General features: G+C 45.6%; 1 protein-coding gene across 2 annotated transcripts in view; it reads right to left on the bottom strand.

The window, feature by feature from the left end:
* The window catches only part of LOC119160988 (uncharacterized), a 75,216-nt gene that overhangs the window by 15,810 nt on the left and 38,443 nt on the right, over positions 1–20,963 (bottom strand). For both annotated transcript variants that reach the window (XM_037413288.2, XM_075880284.1), the window contains exon 6: positions 6,882–7,230. In XM_037413288.2, the coding sequence (XP_037269185.2) occupies positions 6,882–7,230 (349 nt within the window). The remainder of the gene's footprint in view (positions 1–6,881; positions 7,231–20,963) is intronic.

Genomic DNA, 20,963 nt, shown 5'->3' with positions numbered 1-20,963 from the left:
CATAAATAAGCCTAAGAATTTGTATTCGGGATTAACAGACGGGCGTTAACCATGCAATTGAATGTCAGGGACGGGGTGATGGCCCCTTTTTCTAGAGAACAAGACACACGTGCTTTTTGGGGGTTTAATCAGAATCCGTTTTCTATTGCCCATTGGGAGACCTTGTTCAAGCCAAGCTTAACCTGCCGTTCACAAATTCCTAGGTTGCAAGACTCAAATCGAAGCTGGACGTCATCGACATATGTAGAGTAAAACATATTTTGTGGGATGGAATGACGCAAAGAATTCATTTTGACAATAAAAAGAGAAAAACTAAGTACACAACCTCGTGGCACTCCTGTTTCTTGGACAAATGTTCGGGAAAGAACGATGCCCACTCTGACACGGAATGTATGACTGGACAAGTAGCTTTCGATAATAGTAAACATCCTGCCACGCACACGAAGATTGCATAGGTCTCCTAATATTATGAATCTCCATGTCGTATTCTAGGCTTTTTTTGATGTCGAGGAACACAGAAAGAAAGTATTGTTTGGGGACGAAGGCGTCTCGGATCTGTGCCTCGATACGTACCAGTTGGTTGGTGGTAGATCTACCCTCTTGAAACCCGCATTGGAATGGGTCGAGCAGATTTTTTATTTCAAGGTAATGTAGAAGATGGCGATTTATCATCTTTTCAAAAGGTTTACAGATGCAACTTGTAAGTGCGATTGCCCTGTAACTACCAACAGAAGATGGATCATTGCTTAACTTTGAAATCAGAATAATAATGGCCTGTTTCCAGGTAGGGGGGATTACACCGGAAAACCAGATAGAGTTATACAGGGAAAGCAGGGTTCTTTGTGTTTCAGAAGGTAGTTGTTTTGATATTCCGTATACTACACGGTCCGAACCTGGAGCTGATTTATTGCAAACATATAGCGATGCTTGTAACTCAGTCAAACTGAAAGGGTTGTTGTACGACTCATGTTTGGAGGCTTTTCGCTGTAGTTTCTCTTTTTCGAATTTTCTTTTGTGTCGATGAAAAACTGCAGTATAATGCGACGAGCTTGACACCTCTTTGAAGTGAGCACCGAGAAAGTTCTCCTGGTATTCCAAGGTGTCCCCTTGTGTCCACGAGAGGTAGTGAAGATGCGTGTCGTCCTGCTACCTTGCGAACCATGTTCCAGACTTTAGTTTCTTGTGTATATGAAGTGATGCCTGATAAAAATTTATGCCAGCTTTCTCTCCTAGCCTGCCGGCGCGTTCTCCTGCCTTGGGACTTAATTTTCCTAAAGCCTTCAAGATTCTCTATTGTCGGCAAGTCCCGTAGCAACCTCCACTCTTTGTTTTGTTGTTTGCATGCATTTCGAAATTCAGTGTTTCACCATGGAACACGAAGCTTGCTAGGCAGTCCAGAAGTTTGTGGAATGCATTTCATCGCAGCGTCGATCAGAAAAGCTGAAAAGTATTGTACAGCTGCATCTATGTTTAAACCAGATAGGTCAGTCCAACTTAAGTGAGTAATCTGCGAGAAGTTTTGCCAATGAGCTTTGTCAGTGATCCATCTGGGGGCCTGTGGGCGATAGTCATTTGATATGGGTGTGCATAGCGTTACGAAAAAGTGGTAACTTCCATAAAGATTATTGATCATGTCCCATGTCAGTAAAGAAGAAGGGATGGTGAGACAATATTGAGGTATATTGAAGAATAGGTATTGTTGGCGAGGCAGTAGTATGTGGGCTCTTTTCAATTTAGAAGACACGCACCAGAAGTAAAAAACTGTTCAATCAGGAGACCTCGAGCATCGCAGCGAGAGTCACCCCATAGATTGCTATGTGCATTGAAGTCTCCAAGGAGACTATAAGGTTCTGCGAGTTTATCTTTCAAGGACTGGAATTCACGTTTTTCAAGATGGTAGTGTGGAGGTATGTAGACAGAGCAGATGGTGACGAGTTTGTTCAGAAGAACTGCACAAATAGCCACTGCTTCAAGAGATGTTTCGAGTGGTAGATGAGTGGTTAACTGACTATAATGGCCACACTAGATGACGTGACGGCTTTATTCCCGTCCTTTCAAAAAATGATATACTGGCGTAGAAAACTAGTGATCTTGGGTTTTAGGTGTGTTTCTTGTATACACAGCACACTTGGCGACTGTTTATGCAAAAGTTCTTGAACATCATCAAGGTTTCTCAGGAGTCTTCTGACGTTCCACTGTAAAAGTTGCGTCTCGATTTTTAATGTAGTTAAGTGATGTGTGTACAGAAACGTTGCCTTAGATTACATGGCCTGTTTGGGGCCCTTTTATACGTGTTTCTTTTAATGTTTCGCTCCAAGAGCTGCGCCTTTCCTTTGGCGTCTGGGGCGCTGGAGGAGTATGGCTTGTGTCCATCACCTCTTCTGAGGTGGCGGATGGTGCCTGCTTGGCAGGCACGTTCATGGCAGTTTCGGACCTGACTGCACTTGCAGTGGTCCGGGGTCCAGCAGACTCTGAAGTCTGCTGGTTCTTTTGAACAGGAGGCGGAGCAATATGGGCTGCTCCAGCTGGAGCGCTTCCGGCACAACCGCAGTCACACTTGGTGTGAATCTCGCGGTTGACGAAAAACGTGGCACGGCGCTTCGATGCACCACGTCGGCGAAGGAAGGTTCGGAATGATTTTGTGTAGAAAAACGCTGACGTGCCTCTTGAAATGACAGGTTGAACTTGACCTTAAGTTTTAATATTTGTTTCTCTTTTTTTCATGCAGGGCATGATCGGGAGTAGGCATTATGATGTCCTTCACAGTTTGCGCAACAGGCTTCTGAAGTGCACTTTTCGGATACATGTTCATAAGATGCGCACTTCGCGCACCTAGCGCGCCCTCTGCACATTTCGAATCCGTATTCAAAGCGCTCACACTTGAAACATCAGCGAGGATTTGGTATATAAGGTCTGACACGAAGCTTGCAGTAACCAGTTTCCACGGAGTCAGAAAGGTTGCTTGTACCGAAGTTAACTATGATGTGCTTTAATGGGTCTGTTTATTGTCTCGCTGATTGTTATTCTTTGTACTTTCACTACATTTTGTTCCTGCCAGCCATCGAGTCATTTACTTTCAGACAGCTCGAGGAGGTAATCATCAAATATGACACCGCACTCTGTGTTCATCGATCTAAGAGGGTCCACTGATACTGGGATGTTATCAAATGATAAGAGTTTTGTGAGCTTGTCGTACTGAGTCATGTCGCAAACTTCTAGAAGGGCATCGCCATTCCCCATCTTAGTTACTTTATACCCACGGCCAATGGCATCTGTGAGCGTTTTTGAGACTATAAATGGTGAAATGGATCGAACTGTTTTCTTTTCATTTTGGCTGTTAATTACATGGTACTCAGGGAAGGTCTGTTTTTGTTGTGCAGAAAAGAAGCTGTCATCGGTGCGCCACTTTTACAGGCGGCGATCAGGGAGTGCGGGAAAAGGGTTTTCCATAAGGAGCATTTTAAATTCGATGGCGATGGTGGCCACCTACCACCGAGCTCAACAATGGGACGCTACAAGGTTGAATAGTGAACACTTGGAAACGCCAGCCATGCATAGCCGCTATAACCAAATATAACTACGCAAGGTTGGGTAACTACACAAGGTTAACCCTCGCCGCCAGAAAATTTGGCAGTAAACGGAAAAGAGAAGATGACAGGACAGATAAAATGTGAGAGATAAAGACAAAATTGTAGGTAGAGAGGGATAGGAAACGGTGTGCCGATTTCAGCTGGGTGGGTCAGCCCAGGGGTGCCGTCTACGTGAAGCCTGGGCCAAAGGGGTGTGTTGCCTCTGCCGGGGGGGCCATAGGTCCAAGCACTTAGCGTGAGCTCAACCCCCAGGATCCCCTTTTTTCCGGACACGGCAAAGCCACGCACGGCTGGGCGTGGCAGGGAGTTGAAACCCCCCCGTTAGCTCGAGTCCTTGGTGTCGCTACACACCAAACACCTGCTTGCACAGATGCCCCTGCGAGGGGCATTATTTAGTGTTAGATATTATATATATATATAACTCTGATAATATTTGCTTGATAATAATTCTGTAAAGGGCTTCAACTATAATTGAGGATGATGGCGCAGAGTTTTTCAAAGCACTGGGATTTAAGGCCAGGGAAGGTAAAATAGGCTAAGTGGGTAAAATAAACTAGAAGGAGGATATCTGATTGGTGGCTAATGTTAAGGCACGAGTGAAAATTAAAACCTTCCCTACAAAGTACGAATCCTCAACCTCATCATTTAGAGGAAAAAAATAAATCTAAGTTTTGGTTCATTAATTATTACGGCTTGGTGGTGCCAGCCACCGCCCGATCTAAAGGGTACAGCCATATCCATCCATCCATCGTGAAACATTCTGTGGTGATGTGTGAAATGCGTTCGCGCGTCCTTGGGGTGTCGCGGTTATGCTGTAGTTCGGGTGGTATTACACGCGGGGTCGGAGGTGGGTGGAGGGCTTCCACAATGGCGCAAGAACTGAAAATTATATGTACACATATATAGAAGGGGTCAAGAGTCTTTAACCTAATTGATTTTATAATTTAACTGTCCCAAGTAGTTTAAGCAGCTGTTTTTATTAGGGTGTGCCCAGCTTCAGTGCATGTTCACGCCATTCATTCGTTTGAAGAACCTTTGTCGGTACCACACGTGCCGATTTGTGTATGTTTCTCCGAAGAATCGGCCTCCCTGTCTATCTGAAAATCGCGACTCTCTCAAAAATGGTCTGCTGCTGCAGCTTGATGGGAAGGGTACGCTATCTACAGCCTCCGGTAGTTGCAAGCATAAAGCACGCCATGTTCATGTAGAGAAATATTCAGGGCAGTCTTTCGAGACAAAAAGAGCTGAACCCATCTGTGAGTGACCGCTGTGTCAAGTTTGATAAAAAAGCAAAGAAAAACAAGAAAGCACAAGGGCAGTGACCGGAAAGCCAAAATTATGCTTCAGTTTAGCTAAACAAATCGGTCAGTAGAACATTTAGAGATTGGCCTTCTTGTGTTTCAACTTTTGGCTGATATCTACGCCAAGCAGTCATAATAAATGGTGCAAAATTCGCTTTTCTGGGTGGTTTTGTGAGAGTTGTCTCACTGTTTCGCCCTATTTTTTTTCACTCGCTTTCAACCACATATGCGTGGATTAATTATTGCGCGCGCATTAATAATTTTTTATTGGGGTCACAGTAACGACATTTCTATCTTCGGCCTTTGGCTGTACTGGTAGGTTTTGGAATCACAATAAATATTCTTTGAATTTTTTTTCATTTTGTGGTTGAGTAGCAAATGCATATTTACGATTGTAGCTTCTGTTTATTCTTTAACCACGAGGGAGAATTTTCCTGCATTGTTCATTTATATTGTGATATAACAAGCATTTGCGCGTACATAGACACGAAATTGTGCAAAATACTCAAATTGTCAGCACGAGATGTTTTCGCGAGTTTCTTTGTGTCCTGTTCTATTCGCGCTGCTAAAAAACCGGTGGAAATCATTTCTATGGTGTAATGAAATTATGTGGACGCACGTGATGTCTATTTTACTTGTTATGTACTCATTATAACTATGTGCATAGATATTTCTTGTTGCCATCGTTAGTACCATGACTGTCTACGAGTCCAACCGGTCTTGATAATCTCGTATGATCTACATGTGTAATAAAAAGCTTAAGATTACGACTCGGATACATTCAACAAAGCCAAGTGATTCTACTTATGGGTGATTTAGAAAAACATTCAGTTAGTTCCAATTAGCTCCGCTATATATGCAAAAAAAGAATAGGGAAATGAGGCGTTACTATTTGCAGAGCGGGGCTCGAACGACGGGAGTGAAGTAACTGTTTTCGCTCCAGTGGCGAATTATTATTCCACGTCGTATTGATTACCAGATAAAAAAAAGAACTTGAATGCTTCCCACCCTGTTACTGCATTGGATGTGTGGAGGAGCATTCATCCATTCAGTATTCGCTGAAAAACATCTCCTACCATTCGGAAATTAGTCACAATGGAAGTAATTTATTGCTCAACAGTTACACTTGCAGCATAACTTTTCTTACGCGCAAAGCAGCCACGCTCAAGAACCGCACCTTTCAACCCACCGAAAAGCTTCAAGTGACGCTGCAAACCGCGCCGCCAGTCAGCGACGACATAAAGTGCGTCACTCTCTACCGTTCAATGAGCCTACTGCCCCATTCTAATACACTGTAGGGCGTAGCGTCTTCCTGCTCATCAATGGCTGCCCGCTACTTTAAACATATGGAGGTGAAGGGATGAAAGGCGGGCGCACATACTACTACACGCGAACTTCCAGTGTAAGGCCCACGGTTTCCGGCGGAACAAGAATTCTTGCTCTAAGGAGCAATCCGGTATCTGCAGTTGCTCTCAACCTGCTTTTTGAACAAACATTTTGTGCTCTCGATCTAACAATGGAATATGACTGCTTGACTCAGCGCAGAAAAATTTCATCTAGATCTGCCTTTGAAATTCAAACTTATCTATTAAAATATACTGCCCTTTATACGAATACCAATGTGGCAGCGAATACCTTGAATTCTAAAAACTCGAGAGAGAACAAGCTCGTATTTTAAACATGAAGGCTCAACTAAATAAGCGCGTATGCTTTTTTTCAGAAATGACTCCAGTTTTAAGAATATTGTTGGATGTTTATATTTTGAATGCAATAAACGCATCTACGATTTTTTCAACATCTTTTATAGAAATGGTTGGGGTCTTTATGGCTATGCCTATTAATACTGCTTGCTTAGCAAATGAAATATCATGTAAGAAAGAAAATTAGAGCTCTCGTGCTTGCAGAATAATTTAGGTGTTGTTTCTTTATGCAACATAATTTAATTTTTTTTGCCTATACCTACAATGAAAAAGTAAGGATGAAGAATTACCTGATGTCACCGAGTTCTGGAAGTCCTTCCCCTACTATCACTGAAGCATACACTTCATTGGGTACATCGTCAGGATGTGGGGCACGTTTGCGTTGAACGTATATTGAAGTCATGTGGGCGTTCCTTACTCGGCACAAGTACTGCAAATAGGGCAGCATGAAGTCCATGCAAGGATCTTCAAATGCAGAGACTTCAATTTTGATAAGTGCAGTCCCTTCTTGCAAACTCAAAGTCTGGTAGAAATGTCCAGGAAGTCGGGTGACAGCCGAGATGTGCAGTTGCAAGTGATGAATACAACGGTGCAAGGTCAGCAGGGCCCTCGTGAACGTTTCCCACTCGGCGAAATGACCTGCAAATGACAAACGGTATTTTGATCCAGCAACACTGCGGTACTTTCAAACGCAAGCGTACCCTTGGAAAACTAGCATCAAAAAGCTACAAGGAAAGTTTTCATCGTTCGAGATGACTAAAAATGTGTACAGAGCCCCGCCGTGGTGGTCTAGTGGCTAAAGTACTTGGCTCCTGACCCGCAGGTCGGGGGTTCGAATCCCGGCTGCGGCGGCTGCATTTCCGATGGAAGCGGAAATGTTGTAGGCCCGTGTGCTCAGATTTGGGTGCACGTTAAGGAACCCCAGGTGGCCGAAATTTCCTGAGCCCTCCACTACGGCGTCTCTCATAATCATATGGTGGTTTTGGGACATTAAACCCCACATATCAATCAAAAATGTGTACAGAATAACCTTCTTACAATGAGAGAGACAGAGCAAGAGCAGTGAAGCTAACAAGACGCAAGTAATATTTGCTCTGCTGTACTGATGAAGCGAAACAAAAAACAGTAAAAAATCTTATAAAGCTTCAACTTGAGTTTTCTAACGTTCTTTTTATGCTCGTCAAACTAAGACAACCAGAACCGTGCAACAACAGTCGTTATCTTGAATCACTCAAGTAGCCATGCCGCGGTGGTCTAGTGGCTAAGGCACTCGGCTGTTGACCCGCAGGTCGCGTTATCGATTCTCGGCTGCAGCGGCTGCATTTTCAAAGGAGGCGAAAATGCTGTAGGCCTGTGTGCTCAGATTTGGGTGCATGTTAAAGAACCCACGGTGGTAAAAATTTCTGAGGCCCTCCACTACGGCGTTTCTCATAATTACATGGCGATTCTGGGACGTTAAACCCCACATAATAATTTATCAAAGCTCAATGAGGCGTCAGTATGATTGCGGAAACAAGTGGCGAGCGATTCAGCGCGCATTACAGAATTTTCATTTTTATGTTGTGGTTTTCATAAGGTGGCCGCCTTCGCTGATAATATGCCGTCTTGCTTATCGCCGTAAAATTTCATTCCCTGCTTCATTAACACCGCTAGATTTCGACACCAGAAAATGAATTTGATTACCTCATTGAACATCACGCCATTGTCCTTCCAAAGACGTATATCCCAACCACAGTCATACAAAAACCCCTCAGAAAGTTTCAGTAGCACATAACTGGAATGACCTTGTCCGCACTGGCATGGTAACTGATGTCATTCAGTTTAAAGCAGCCACAAAAAGCCATTATTTAGCATACTCACCGTGCAGCGTTGTTTTTTTTCTTAACCCACCATGCAATATTTTCGTGTGACCTTAGAGGTATGAAATTAATATAAAGGAAATGAATTAAAGTGAGATGAGTAAAAATAACCTTTTTCCTAACTCCAATCTACTTTAAAGTAAAGTGGAACACTTGAAAACTCGTCGTTTAAAAACTAGCCCGGATATTTCATCAGCGTAGACTATTGCCACGTTGCAGAGAGGCCTTATAGTCATACATAGGCCAGAGGAAAAAAAAAGCAAACTATCAGAATGAATAAGGCAGCCCATCAATGACGATCGGGAACAAGACACTGAGCGCAACTTCCGTTGTCGCGAAGCTCTGCGAAGCATACGCCACGACGTGAACTTCAAGAAAATTATAATTTTTCAAAGCGAGGGAAACTAGATGAAAAAATTGCTTCGCGAGTTGTGGCGAATTTATACAACAGCAAAAACCTAAACATTTCCCCAAAATAATATTCACTGTGTATAGATACGTATTACGCTCCCTGAAAGAGCGTTGAGACAGTGACCTATGCGCAAACGACCAAGATGTGGTTGAAGTATGGCCAAAATCCCCCCTCGTGAAAGATCTTTCGTGGTTACGAAACATCAGAATCATAGCGTTTTACATTGCTTTGGTTTTATAGCAATGCTTTTGCTCTAAAATAATGTTTCCGCTCTCAGAAACTGACGATGCATGGAAAATCCACATGCCTGCTCGCTAGCCCACCACGTAACATCAGAATGAGTCACATTTCAACCACACACGATTATGTACCTTAGACCCAACTCTCAGTCTTTGAAACCCCCCCCCCCCCCAACTCCGCTGACGAGACGATACTATGCTGTGCAGCTTATGATTGGGTGTCGCATTTACCAATGCGTACATGTTGCGCATAGGAATGGACGACACTGCTGCTTGTGACCTTTGTGGTAGCGACAAAACTTGGCATATTTGAGTGAATGCCCAGAATACTGCTCGCAGAGAAGGTCACTCTGCAATGCACTAGACAAGCTGGACCAACAGACTCTTTCGGAAGAAAGAATCCTGCGCTACGACAGGACTTCATGTCGCAGAAAAAGGCTGCGAACGTGCTCCTGCGCTTCTTGCGTTCCACCGGCCTCTCCAAACGACTGTGATCGGAGCACCCTGCATGTGTGTGGGTACATGTGTATTTTTGGTAATTTATTTTTAGCTATCTATTTCTATCCTATTTTCAACCCTTGTTGCCTCTCCCCTGTGCAGGGTATTAAACCAGTTCTTCTAAGTTAACCTCCATGTCTCTTATTTTTTGACAACAACTAACAGTTACAAGCGGCAACTGCTTGTCACTGTTTTTTTTTGTGAAAGAGCGCTGCAAACTGCGTAGGAAGAAGTTTTTGCGAAGGCGGGAAAAAAAGTAGTCAACATTTTCTTTTTGTTGTTTGGTTCATGCCGGAGTCAAAGTGCTGCAGCAACTACGGTCGTATTGGGTTGTGCACTTTATCTGTAGTTGCGTTCATTTACTGTAGTATTACTGTTATGTAGGCCTTCTTGTAACATTCCCTATTGATTATTTCGTGTGTGTAATCTATACTCATATTATGGCAGCTGTATTTCCGCATCTTGCATTGAAGTGAACATATATCTTCGTGCCCACGTTCATCTAACATTACCAAAGTGGGCATGCGTTCACCAATAAAATCAATTGAAAATAAAAGGTTTCGCTCCTCCGAAAATTCTCATGCTTTATTTATAATGTGTGCCTAGACACAGTGGCATCGTGTGCTTACTGCCTTAGTGGTGCTGCTTACACGAAGCTAATTGATGCATGCAAACCACGCGTTCACAAGTAAATTATGACCTCAGAGACGAACACGCACATAGAGGTGGTCTCAGAAGCTGTATAATATTCCTGATCCCTAGAAAATAGCCTTCAAGATATGCGGTTTCTGCGGTTTTCACTCTCTGACGCTGTGAAGTCTCCCAGCGACCTATTGGAGCACTGCGAACCCAAATCAGCTGCAGGGGCCTATGGAAATGTCCTCTCGTCGTTTTAAATATTTTACTCTATGCTTTTTCTGCGTAAGAGCATCTGCTACGCAGGAGCAAACAGGCGGCGCACGTTCGAAAAAAGAGTGCGAAGGAGAGGACACCGAGGAGAATGGAAATCGAAGGAAGAAAATGTCACTCTTTTGCGAAGTTGTATGGTTTTACTCAAGGAGGTTTAAAAAAAACTTCTGGAGTGGAAGCGCCTGCCCTCTGGTGACGCCGATGGCCGCCATGTTGCTCCAGGCAAAAAACGTGCCGTCGGTCGTTTGGGCCCCCGCCGTTCGCGCCACTGAACAACAGTTGTCGCGTTTGTCCCTCGTTCTTTTGTTCTGTGCGGATTTTGTGCAGTTCTAAAGGAAGTTGACACGATTCCGGACGTTATGGTGAGCTCGTGTGTCGCCTTAGGCTGCACTAATCGTGCGAAGCAGAAGCCAGGAATCACTTTTCACGTGTAAGTACGCGGGAAAAAGCGCTTTCAATCGCTTGTCTCCTTCGGCGCGCTACCTCATTCGAGAAGCGCGGTTTCAGCTGAAAACTTACTTTCATTAGCATTTTTCAGCTGGCGAGTAGAAGTTGAATAACCTATTTTGTGCGTGTGGTACCGCAGGTTTCTGAAAGACAAGACGCTTCGTGACGCATGGCAGCGTGCTGTTCGGAGGGATGGCTGGGAGCCTAAGAATGCGGACGTTATCTGCTCGGAGCACTTTGAAGCCAACTGCTTTGACAGGACGGGCCAAACGACCAGACTGCGACCAGGGAGCATTCCTACCATTTTTCCTGCGTTCCCTGCGCATCTCCAGAAACCAGTGAGTACCATCACGAATGTACATTTTCGTTACGGTAAATAGGCTATAGATTTCCGAATGTGTAGGCACAGTTTCTCGTTTCCTACGTGCTGTTCAAAATCACACCACTCTCTGACAAAGCGCACGTCACGTACACTTACTTGTCCAACTTTTTTTTCACTGTGCGTGCATAAATACGGGCTCGCTAAACTTCCGCACCGAAACTATAAAAAGATCCCCGAGGTAGTAATCCCGTTTCTAGTCAGTCTAAGCAGTGGGTGGGACCATTATACCCGGCTTCTGAACTTTGGAGCATAACTGATTTTTTTCTCTTGCAGGCGAAAAGAAAGCGAGAGGCCCCTAAGTGTCGGACTGCGCTGTCACCTGTCGTCAGTGCTGAGGCAGCGGTTGAAATGCCATCTGAGCCTTAGAAAATTGAAAATTGCTCCAGCCACAGTTCAAATAGAGTCCGACGTTTCGAGACCGACTCGGTCCCTTCCTCAGGGGGTGACTGTCTCGGTCATGGAAGCGTCGTCGCGTCGTGTTCTCTCACCACGGCTCCGGCTTTCCCTTTCCACCACGTTTCGGAGACCGTGAACGTACACCGAAGGCATTGTTCCCAGCGAGCGGTTCACGTTGGCAGGCGTATGCTGAATGTGCCAAGACTCGAGCAAGAGCCTCTTTCCCAAATTACGTTCTGTTTCAATAACAGAAGCGCCGTCTAAGTCAATTTTATGGTCGTGCTTCTCGCAGTGCTCCGCCAGAGCGCTACGTTGCACTTCCATCTTCCTGACGTCGTTCTTGTGTTGGCGCATTCTTTCCGGGAAACACTTGCTCTCGCCTATGTAGCAGGCTGGACACCCAGAACACGACACTTTGTAGACAACACCCGGGTGTAGCTCCCTCGGAGGTCGGTCATTCGGCCGCGGTAGCAAGCGAGCGAGCGTCGAAACAGGTTTATGGATTACCGTGATCCCGGCTTTTCCTAGGACTCTCGAGAGCTGTTCACTTATGCCCGGCACATATGGAATGGCGACGCGGTTGTTTGGCGCCTTCGTTTTTCTCGTGTGCGGTGGTGTGGCTAGGGCGGAAAGGGGGTCGGGCGGTGTGTCGCTTGCAGGTGTCTTTCCGCGGTGCGGTGGTTGTCGTCTCGACAAACGGCGTGACGCCCGGCGGATGAACGCTTCTGTGTAGCCATTCCTTCGTAGCTCGGCGACAATCCTCTTTTCTTCATTCTTCCTCTCACCCTCCGACGTGCAGATTACTCGTGCACGTGAAAGGAGTGCCGAAACCACTGAAGCTTTGTGGGCAGTTGGATGACAGGACGCAAAATGCAAATACCTGCCGGTGTGAGTTGGCTTTCTATACACCAAAAAGGTCATGTGCTCGCCTTGTCGTCTGACTAAAACATCGAGAAACGGAAGCGCCCCGTCTCGCTCTCGTTCCACCGTGAACTGTATCGCTTGGTCGATGGAGTTTAGATGTTCGAGGAAGCTGTCTACTGCTGCCTTCTTTATTACGCAAAAACAGTCATCCACGTACCTCACAAATACTTTCGGCCTGTCAATAAAGGAGCCAAGTGCCGTCTCTTCTATGTGTTCCATTGTGAGGTTCGCAGCCGTAATGGAGATCGCCGCTCCCATCGCGGTCCTGCTGGCTTGTCTGTAGAAGCTCCCGTTGACGCTGAAATACGTCCCCTTGAGGCAGTATTCCAGTAGGCGACACAGTTCGTCGACGCCCAGGCAGGTTCTTTCATCCAAGAGCTCGTCTTGGTTCAACGCTGCTCGTGCGCTAGATACCGCTAGCGCTACGGGCACACTGGTGAACAGGGACACGACGTCGAACGAGACGAAGCACTCATCGCTGCTCACGGTCACACCTCTCACGCGCTCCAAGAAGTGGCTGGCGTCGCGTATGTGGGTCGGTGTTTGCCCCACGAGCGGCGCGAGAGTCCGGTGGAGATACTTGGATAGCGCCCGGAGTGGAGATGTTGTAAAATCCACGATAGGACGGAGCGGAACTGTGGGCTTGTGGGTCTTGGGAAGCCCGTAAAATCCTGGTGCAGAGCCGTTCCGGCAGATGAGCTGGAGGTATGTGTTTCTCGCCTTCGGGTGCGCTTTAAAGATATCCGCCAGGAGCTTGTTCATTTCCCTTTGGACACTTGGTGTGGGGTCCTTCGTCAGCTTTTCGTAGGCCGGACTGTCCAGCAGGTCTCGCACCTTGTCGTTGTATGCCTCCCTGTCGAGCAGGACCATTGCGTTCCCTTTGTCGGCCGGGAGGATGACAACCTTATCATCATTTCGGAGCGCATGGATCGCCTTACACTCCTCTCTCGACAGGTTGTGCTCACGGCGCTTTTCTATTTTTGATAGTACGCCGATAGCCTTGAGACGCACGTTCTCCCGAATGCCGCTGTCGAGTCGCCTTATGCCTTCCTCCGTAGCCGCGATGATCTTCGGCAGTGACGGACGTGTCGTGGTCGTGTTGAAGTTGTGTCCCTTTGCCAGCACGCTGTGCTCTGTCAGGGAGAGTTGTTTGGAGGACAGATTGACGACGAAATTCTCGTTGTCAGGACTGTAGTGGTGTTTTTCTCCTTGAAGCGTCGCAAGCTTACTATTGTGGGTCGCTTGTTGTTTCCGCGCAGTTGTTGCAGCCACATTTCGTGCGAACTCCTCCAGTGACGGAAAGATGTCGGGCAGTCGATGTTGAAGTTGCCGTCGTAGAAAGAACAGGTCTAATTCCTTCTTCTTGATGACGCTGTGGCACTCATGGATTCGGGCGTTTAGTAGCCGCCGTTCAGCTTGTGCGATGATCTTGTTGCCCTCCGCCGTGTGCAACAGGCGCTTGAGCTGAAGGCTTCGTGGTATCACGTTCCTCTCTCGACAGGTCCTCGTGAAGTCGAGATGGTTGCGGTAGGTCGTGACGCCGCGTGCTACGTTCACGTACCGCTTTGCGAGGAGCGCTGCTTCCTGACCGAAGTCAATGCGTAATGACTTAAACGTAAACATTTTGACAGCAATCTGTCTGGCTGGGTAGAAAAGTTTAGAAAAAACTTTTCTACCCAGCCAGACAGATTGCTGTCAAAATGTTTACGTTTAAGTCATCTGAGCCTTCTTCGCTGGTGAAGGATTGGTACCGTTCCAAGGCAGAGGAGTCTGCACAAGAGGTTCTCCAACTAAAGAAGAAAGTTAAGACACTGCAGCAATCCAAAAGAAGGCTAAGCAAGCGGTGATATGCGTCAGAAAATTTGATCCAGGAGCTAAAAGAGAGGAAACTTTTGTCAGAAAAAGGCCTTAAGGTCTTTGAAGCAACTTTCTCGCCTGAAATTCAACAGCTTCTTGTCCGAGCCCATGAAAAAACAAACAAGATGTACCCCCCAGAGCTACGTGCATTCGCACTCACTCTGCACTACTACTCTGCGGCAGCGTATGAGTATGTGCGGTCGAAATTTAACAACGCTTTGCCTTCGCAACGTACGTTGCGTGAGTGGTACAAATCTGTAAATGGCGATCCAGGTTTTACCTCTGAGGCTTTTCATTTTATTAAAAATTTAGCCAAAAGCCAGGACAAGCCCCTGATCGCAGCACTCATGATGGATGACATGGCCATCAAAAAACATGTTCAGCTTGTTGGGAAGAAAGTGGTAGGCTACATCGATCTTGGAAATGGTATCTCCGATCATAGCCTGCCCGAAGCGACAAATGCCTGCGTTTTTATGCTGGTGGGCATGAATATGCGACTAAAAATACCTCTGGGGTATTTCTTCATCGAGTCTCTTTCTGGATCTGAAAGAGCTGCACTAACACAAGAATGTCTGTCGAGACTCTCATCAATAGATGTTGAAGTAGCATCATTAACATTTGATGGTGCCGCCTCGAACTTCACTATGGCTTGCTGCCTAGGGGCTGATCTCAAGTACAGCTCCCCTAAATTTGACACAAGCTTTAACAGTTCAACAGAACAAACAGATTCTCCAAACAAGGTGTCTGTAATTCTTGATGCATGTCACATGCTAATGCTTATCTGAAACTGCCTAGGGTCTGTAGACCACCGTGTTGACCTGAATGGATCAGAAGTCAGGTGGTCCTTTATTAAAGAACTCGAGAAGTTGCAACGGGATGAGGGACTACACTTAGAGAACAGGCTGACAAGAGCTCATATTGAGTGGGCAAAACAAAAGATGAAAGTTCGCCTTGCCGTGCAAACGCTCAGTTCATCTGTGGCAGACGCACTCGACTTTTGCGAGTCCACGTTAAAGCTTCCGCAATTCAAAGGCGCACATGCTACGGCTGAATTCATACAAATTTTTGACCGTCTTTTTGATGTCCTCAACTCAAGAAACCCGTTTGGCAGGTCGTACAAGGCAGCTCTGCGAAAGGCCAATGAGACGTCCATGAGGATCTTTTTTGAGAAGGCTGAATTGTCTATAACAAAACTCAAGGACGCAAAAGAAAAACCAGTGATCGAGAGCCTCAAGAAAACCGGATTTGTGGGACTCCTGATCTGTATGCGCAGTGTCACAGCACTCTTCGATAGGCTTGTGGCAACAGGGAAGCTGCAGTACTTGCTCACCCACAAAATGTCTCAAGACCACCTGGAAACATTTTTTGGTTGCGTAAGAGGAAAGGGCGGCTATAACAACAACCCCACTGCCTGCCAGTTTACAGCTGCCTACAAGCGTCTTCTTATTAGAACAGAGGTCGCATCATCAGAGGCTGGAAACTGTTCTCGGGATATTGTGACTTTTCTCTGTCCCTCAAGCGACGTAAGCCTTGTTGAGTCACCAACGTCTCTGGCGTCATTAAGACGATCATCACTGTTGCAGCCACCCGACGATGATAACGATTGCACCCAGCGAGTGGACTTCCCCACAAGCCTTTCGCCTGTTGTCGGCGCAGTAGAGCCATATATAGCAGGATTTGTGGCACGGAAAGTCTATGGTGGCACATCTTGCGATGAATGCTGCTCTGCACTGCTCTCTAGTGAGCTGCCACCACTAACAGCTGCGAAAACAAACGGTGGTCTGGTGGCGCCATCGAAAGACGTCTTGAAGATCTGCCACACTGTGGAGAAAGGGCTTCGTGCCCTACAGGTTCAATGTAAGGACCTAAAATCGTTGCATGCAAACAGTGATCGCCTCATGGTAGAGGTGTTAACGGAGGTGTTTGAACAAGCATTATTTTCTGAGTTAGAGCCTCATCTGTTGGGCTGTGATCCACTCGACAACCACATCTACGTTTTGGCGAAAAAGATTGCCAACCTGTATATAACAATCAGGCTTCACCACATTTCCAAAGAAATCAACCACAAGAACTCGCGCAGTGGGGTACGAACCCAGCTGACAAGGACTATTATATTTAAAAATCTGTAAGGTACAGATGAGAACCAGCGTTGAACAAAGCGGAGCAGCTGGTATATTCTATATTTTTTGCAATTTTAGCGTGTTGTAATAGAGTTGCCTGATATAACCTGCGTTTTGGGAATCAGGCCGTTTTCGTGTGAATTGTTTCTGTTTTATTGTATGTGCTTTTGGAAATTGTATAAAGCCTTGAATCAATAAAAACTCATATACCCCTGTGTTGCTTCCATCGTGAGCCTCATTTCGAGAATTGCAAGCGAATCCGCACTTACAGCAGCTAACCGTTGTAATGCATATTCGCTAATACGTAATCGCGTACGGCTCACGTATAATATCGTAACTGACGGCTTTGTACAGATCTTGTTTATCTAACACGAAGAAAAAAATGCGAGTGAAATTAATTACACTAAGTGCCCCGTTTCATTCGAAAAAGCCGCCACGGAAGCGCGCTGGATACGTTGTCTGCGCTCTCTCTTGCCTGGAGCAAGATGGCCGCCAACCGGTTTCCCCGGCTTCACCCGCTTGCGTAGGCGTGAATAGGGGACCTCCACTCCAGAATTTTATTTTAAACCTCCTTGGTTTTACTAGACTCGCTTGCTGGATTCCGTGCAGAATAGTAGGGCCACCCGCCATACCCGACACCAGCGCAACTCTCGGGGACTCGTTAATCCTCCACGATCTCCTAACGCCGTGTAGCTATCGCCGTGTGATGCGCCGTCTTCGGACTCACCAGTGTCTCCCCCATCTCTCCTATCTCTCACTGGCATCCGACGATGAGGGCTCTGTCTTCTATATACTTTTAAAGACGATAGTCTTTCTTGGGGACATTTGACGCAAAAATTTTGGTCTGTCTGTCTGTACAATTGTCTGTTTGTCCCATCTTAACGGCATCGCGTACTTGAAACAGTCCACCTATGTTGCTCAAGGTTGAGCGTTCATGCTTGTGCGATTGTCGATTGAAAAGCAATTATTGCGCATATCTGGGGCACCATAACTACACGTATACATTCTGTATGCGAGCCTTTTACTAGAAAAGGCATACATAAGTAATTTTAAGGACCGTAGCGCTTATCATGGTGAGCTGACTATGCAACGCTTGCACGTAAAGACGAGTGTTTCCAACGTTTTGCTAAAACGAGACGATGGTGGCACCTACCCGTCGCCTTGCGTTCTACACCTTATCACCTCTGAGATGGGCGCCCACAACCGTCTCAGACCCATGCGCTTTGTTTTGTAAAAACAAAACTGCCACATGGCGCTTAAGTCTCACGTGTGACGTGACTTGATGCACTCATTTGCCACCGCTGCACGCTCGAGGCACACTAACGCAGCGCCTCCAGAATACCATTCACCGATTTTCTTGCGCAGAACACCAAATAAATGTCTTGTCCACTCTCTCCACCCGCAAGACAATTGTCTTTCGACGACATTTGCAGATTACATGCAGATACGGAGCCAATTTTATCCAACTGTTTTTTTTTTCTGCTATTCTTTTCTTCCCTTATCCCATCCACAACAAGGCACTAAGCAGTATCGCCCAAGAGACAGGCAGAAATTAGGTGCCTTTTTCTTTCTTCAAGAACCACTACTACAGCTTTACTACGCTGACCCCTCTGCTCCTCCGCTGAGCCCGCTCAAGAACTCAGCTTTTACTCTCTAGTGTGGCTACTGCTGTGTCCGCGACCAAGCCAATTACGCCTCGGTTGCGCAAGTTTTAATTACTGGAGCATTAGATGCGACGCTCACACTTTGTCGTCCGGCTCAGCTCTATTAGTTGTGGTGCCACTGCATACATGAAATGTCTACTTCGGAACACCTAGTTAAAATGTACCGTGGCATAATTGGTGAGGCCATCGGTAAATGAAGCCGAAAAAACCTGCACCTGGACTTAAATAAATATAAAGGTGCAGTTTGAGATTTCACATGGTGACATGAACAATAAAACATAACTTTTGTAAAACATCTGAAGTACTCACTTCCTTATACCGGCTGAATATATATATATATATATATATATATATATATATATATATATATATATATATATATATATATATATATATATATATATATGATCTCTTACAGACAATGTATATGGGAAGTTATTAAACAAATTGTAATGCAAAACTTGAAGAAAGCAAAGCGGTTCAAGAGATAACTTGCCGTGAGCAGCAACCGAACCTGCGCCCTTCGAATAACGCGTTTGATGCTCTACCACTGAGCTATCACAGCGGCTATCCCCCCAGCCACTTTAGTGGATTTATATGTGAATTTAAACGTGGGAGTGCCAGTCAGTGCCATCTGCAGCCACGGCGGCGAGTGGGGCACAATCTTCATGAGCCTGTGTGGCGTCACGTAGCACGTGAACTTATTACGAGCTGGCACCTGACCAATAGTGCCTTGTATACCACCTAACGGCACCAAGTCTGCACGTACAAGACACTCGCTAATGAATAAGAGAAAGAAGTGTATACTTAAGGGCACGTTTTTCCGTGTTTTGACACAATAATAATGACATCTAACAGACAACAATGCCAAGGACTGTATAGAAGAAGTTATTAGACCAATCGTAGTGTAAAATGTGAAGAAAGGAAAGTGAGTGAAAACATAGGCAAGAGCAGGAACCGTACCTGCGACCTTCGAATAACGCGAATAAATCAGTGTCATGGCTACAGGTGGCGTTGACTGACACTCCCACGTTTAAATTCACATATAAATCCACTAAAGTGGCTGGGGGGATAGCAGCCGTGGTAGCTTAGTGGTAGGGCATCGAACGCGTGATTTCAAGGTCGCAGGGTCGGTTCCTGCTCACGGCAAGTGATTTTTCACCCACTTTTCTTTCTTCACATTTTACATTACAATTGGTCTAATAACTTCCCCTATACATTGCTTGGCATTATTCTCAGTGAGACCTCATTATTATTGTGTCAAAACACGGAAAAAAGAGCCCTTAAGTATATACTTCTTTCCCTTATTTACGAGGGTCTCGTACTGGCAGACTTGGTGCCGTTAGGTTGTATACGATGGACTATTGGTCAGCGGCCAGCTTCTAATTGGTTCACGTGCTACATGACGCCAAAGAGGCTCATAAAGGGTGTGCCACACTCGCCGCCATGGCTACAGGTGGCGCTGACCGACACTCCCACATTTATATTCACATATAAACCCAATAAAGTGGCTGGGGGGATAGCCGCCGTCGTAGCTCAGTGGTAGAGCATTGAACCCGTTTTTTATTCATTGTTGTTTCTTGAAAAGTTAGTAATTAAACAGACCTAATTCAACAATATTTGAGAACACAAAAATAGGTCGATTAACTTCAGGCAACGGAGAGCAACATGCACTTGGTCGCGTCGTAATTGCGTGTGCTGGCATGTTTTTAAACACTGGCTAAATATACCTAAAACAACCTGTATATATATATATATATATATATATATATATATATATAGTTTACACATGTACGGCGTGCCCCACACAACGTCTGGCAAGAATTGGAAATTACAGACACTTCCGTCGTGAATTGAACCAAACGCGTACTAGCTCTAGCCTGTAGGTGCTCAGGCTATTTGTCTTTCTGCCTATACTAATTATTTAATGGTTCCTAATTGCATATTTTTATTTATTGGCTGGTGGAAACCTAAATAATGAACACTGAAATGTGCAGCACTTTTAGAAATCACCAATTAAATTGTTTCCTGTACGATACGTCTAGCGCTGTTATTTTTTCCGCGTTGTAAAGAAAGCATACATCAGCACTAAAGCAGTGCGCTCGCGGTCCGTCACACGGCTTATTTTCACATTTCACGGGCTTTCTTTGCAACGTGAGAAAAATAACAGCGCGAGACGTATCGTACAGAAAACAACTTAGCCGGTGGTAAAACAGCCTGACTAGCGTTTTATCGTAATAACACTGCAGCAGTTAGCTGCTTGTCTTACTTCGTACTAGCATATCACTGCAGTCTTTTCCATCGCACTCACTGCTTCACCTTTGCGGCGATAGTGACAGTTCTGCATAAGGATGAAAACCGCATCTGCAAAATATGCGGTCTAAGCGCAAGAGCCCTTTCAGTCCTTAAATAAGAACTGAAATAAAGAGCACCCTAAAGAACTAATCGGAATGCATTTCACCATCGAGGACGACATGACAGGATGAAAGGAAGATGCACAGAAGACACTCGCTACTACAGCGAGTGTCTATGTGAGCCTACTCATCCGTGTCTTGCTCTCGCTGCATATATGATCATAACCAGACAAAGTAAACTAGCCCAATTTGCATCCCTCACTGACTCCAGAGGGGGTCGTTGAAGTATGCGGCAATGATCCATACGCCAT

Source organism: Rhipicephalus microplus, chromosome X, assembly GCF_043290135.1.
Source record: "Rhipicephalus microplus isolate Deutch F79 chromosome X, USDA_Rmic, whole genome shotgun sequence".
Classification (NCBI taxonomy): domain Eukaryota; kingdom Metazoa; phylum Arthropoda; class Arachnida; order Ixodida; family Ixodidae; genus Rhipicephalus; species Rhipicephalus microplus.
This window is presented reverse-complemented; position numbering and strand designations above follow the sequence as displayed.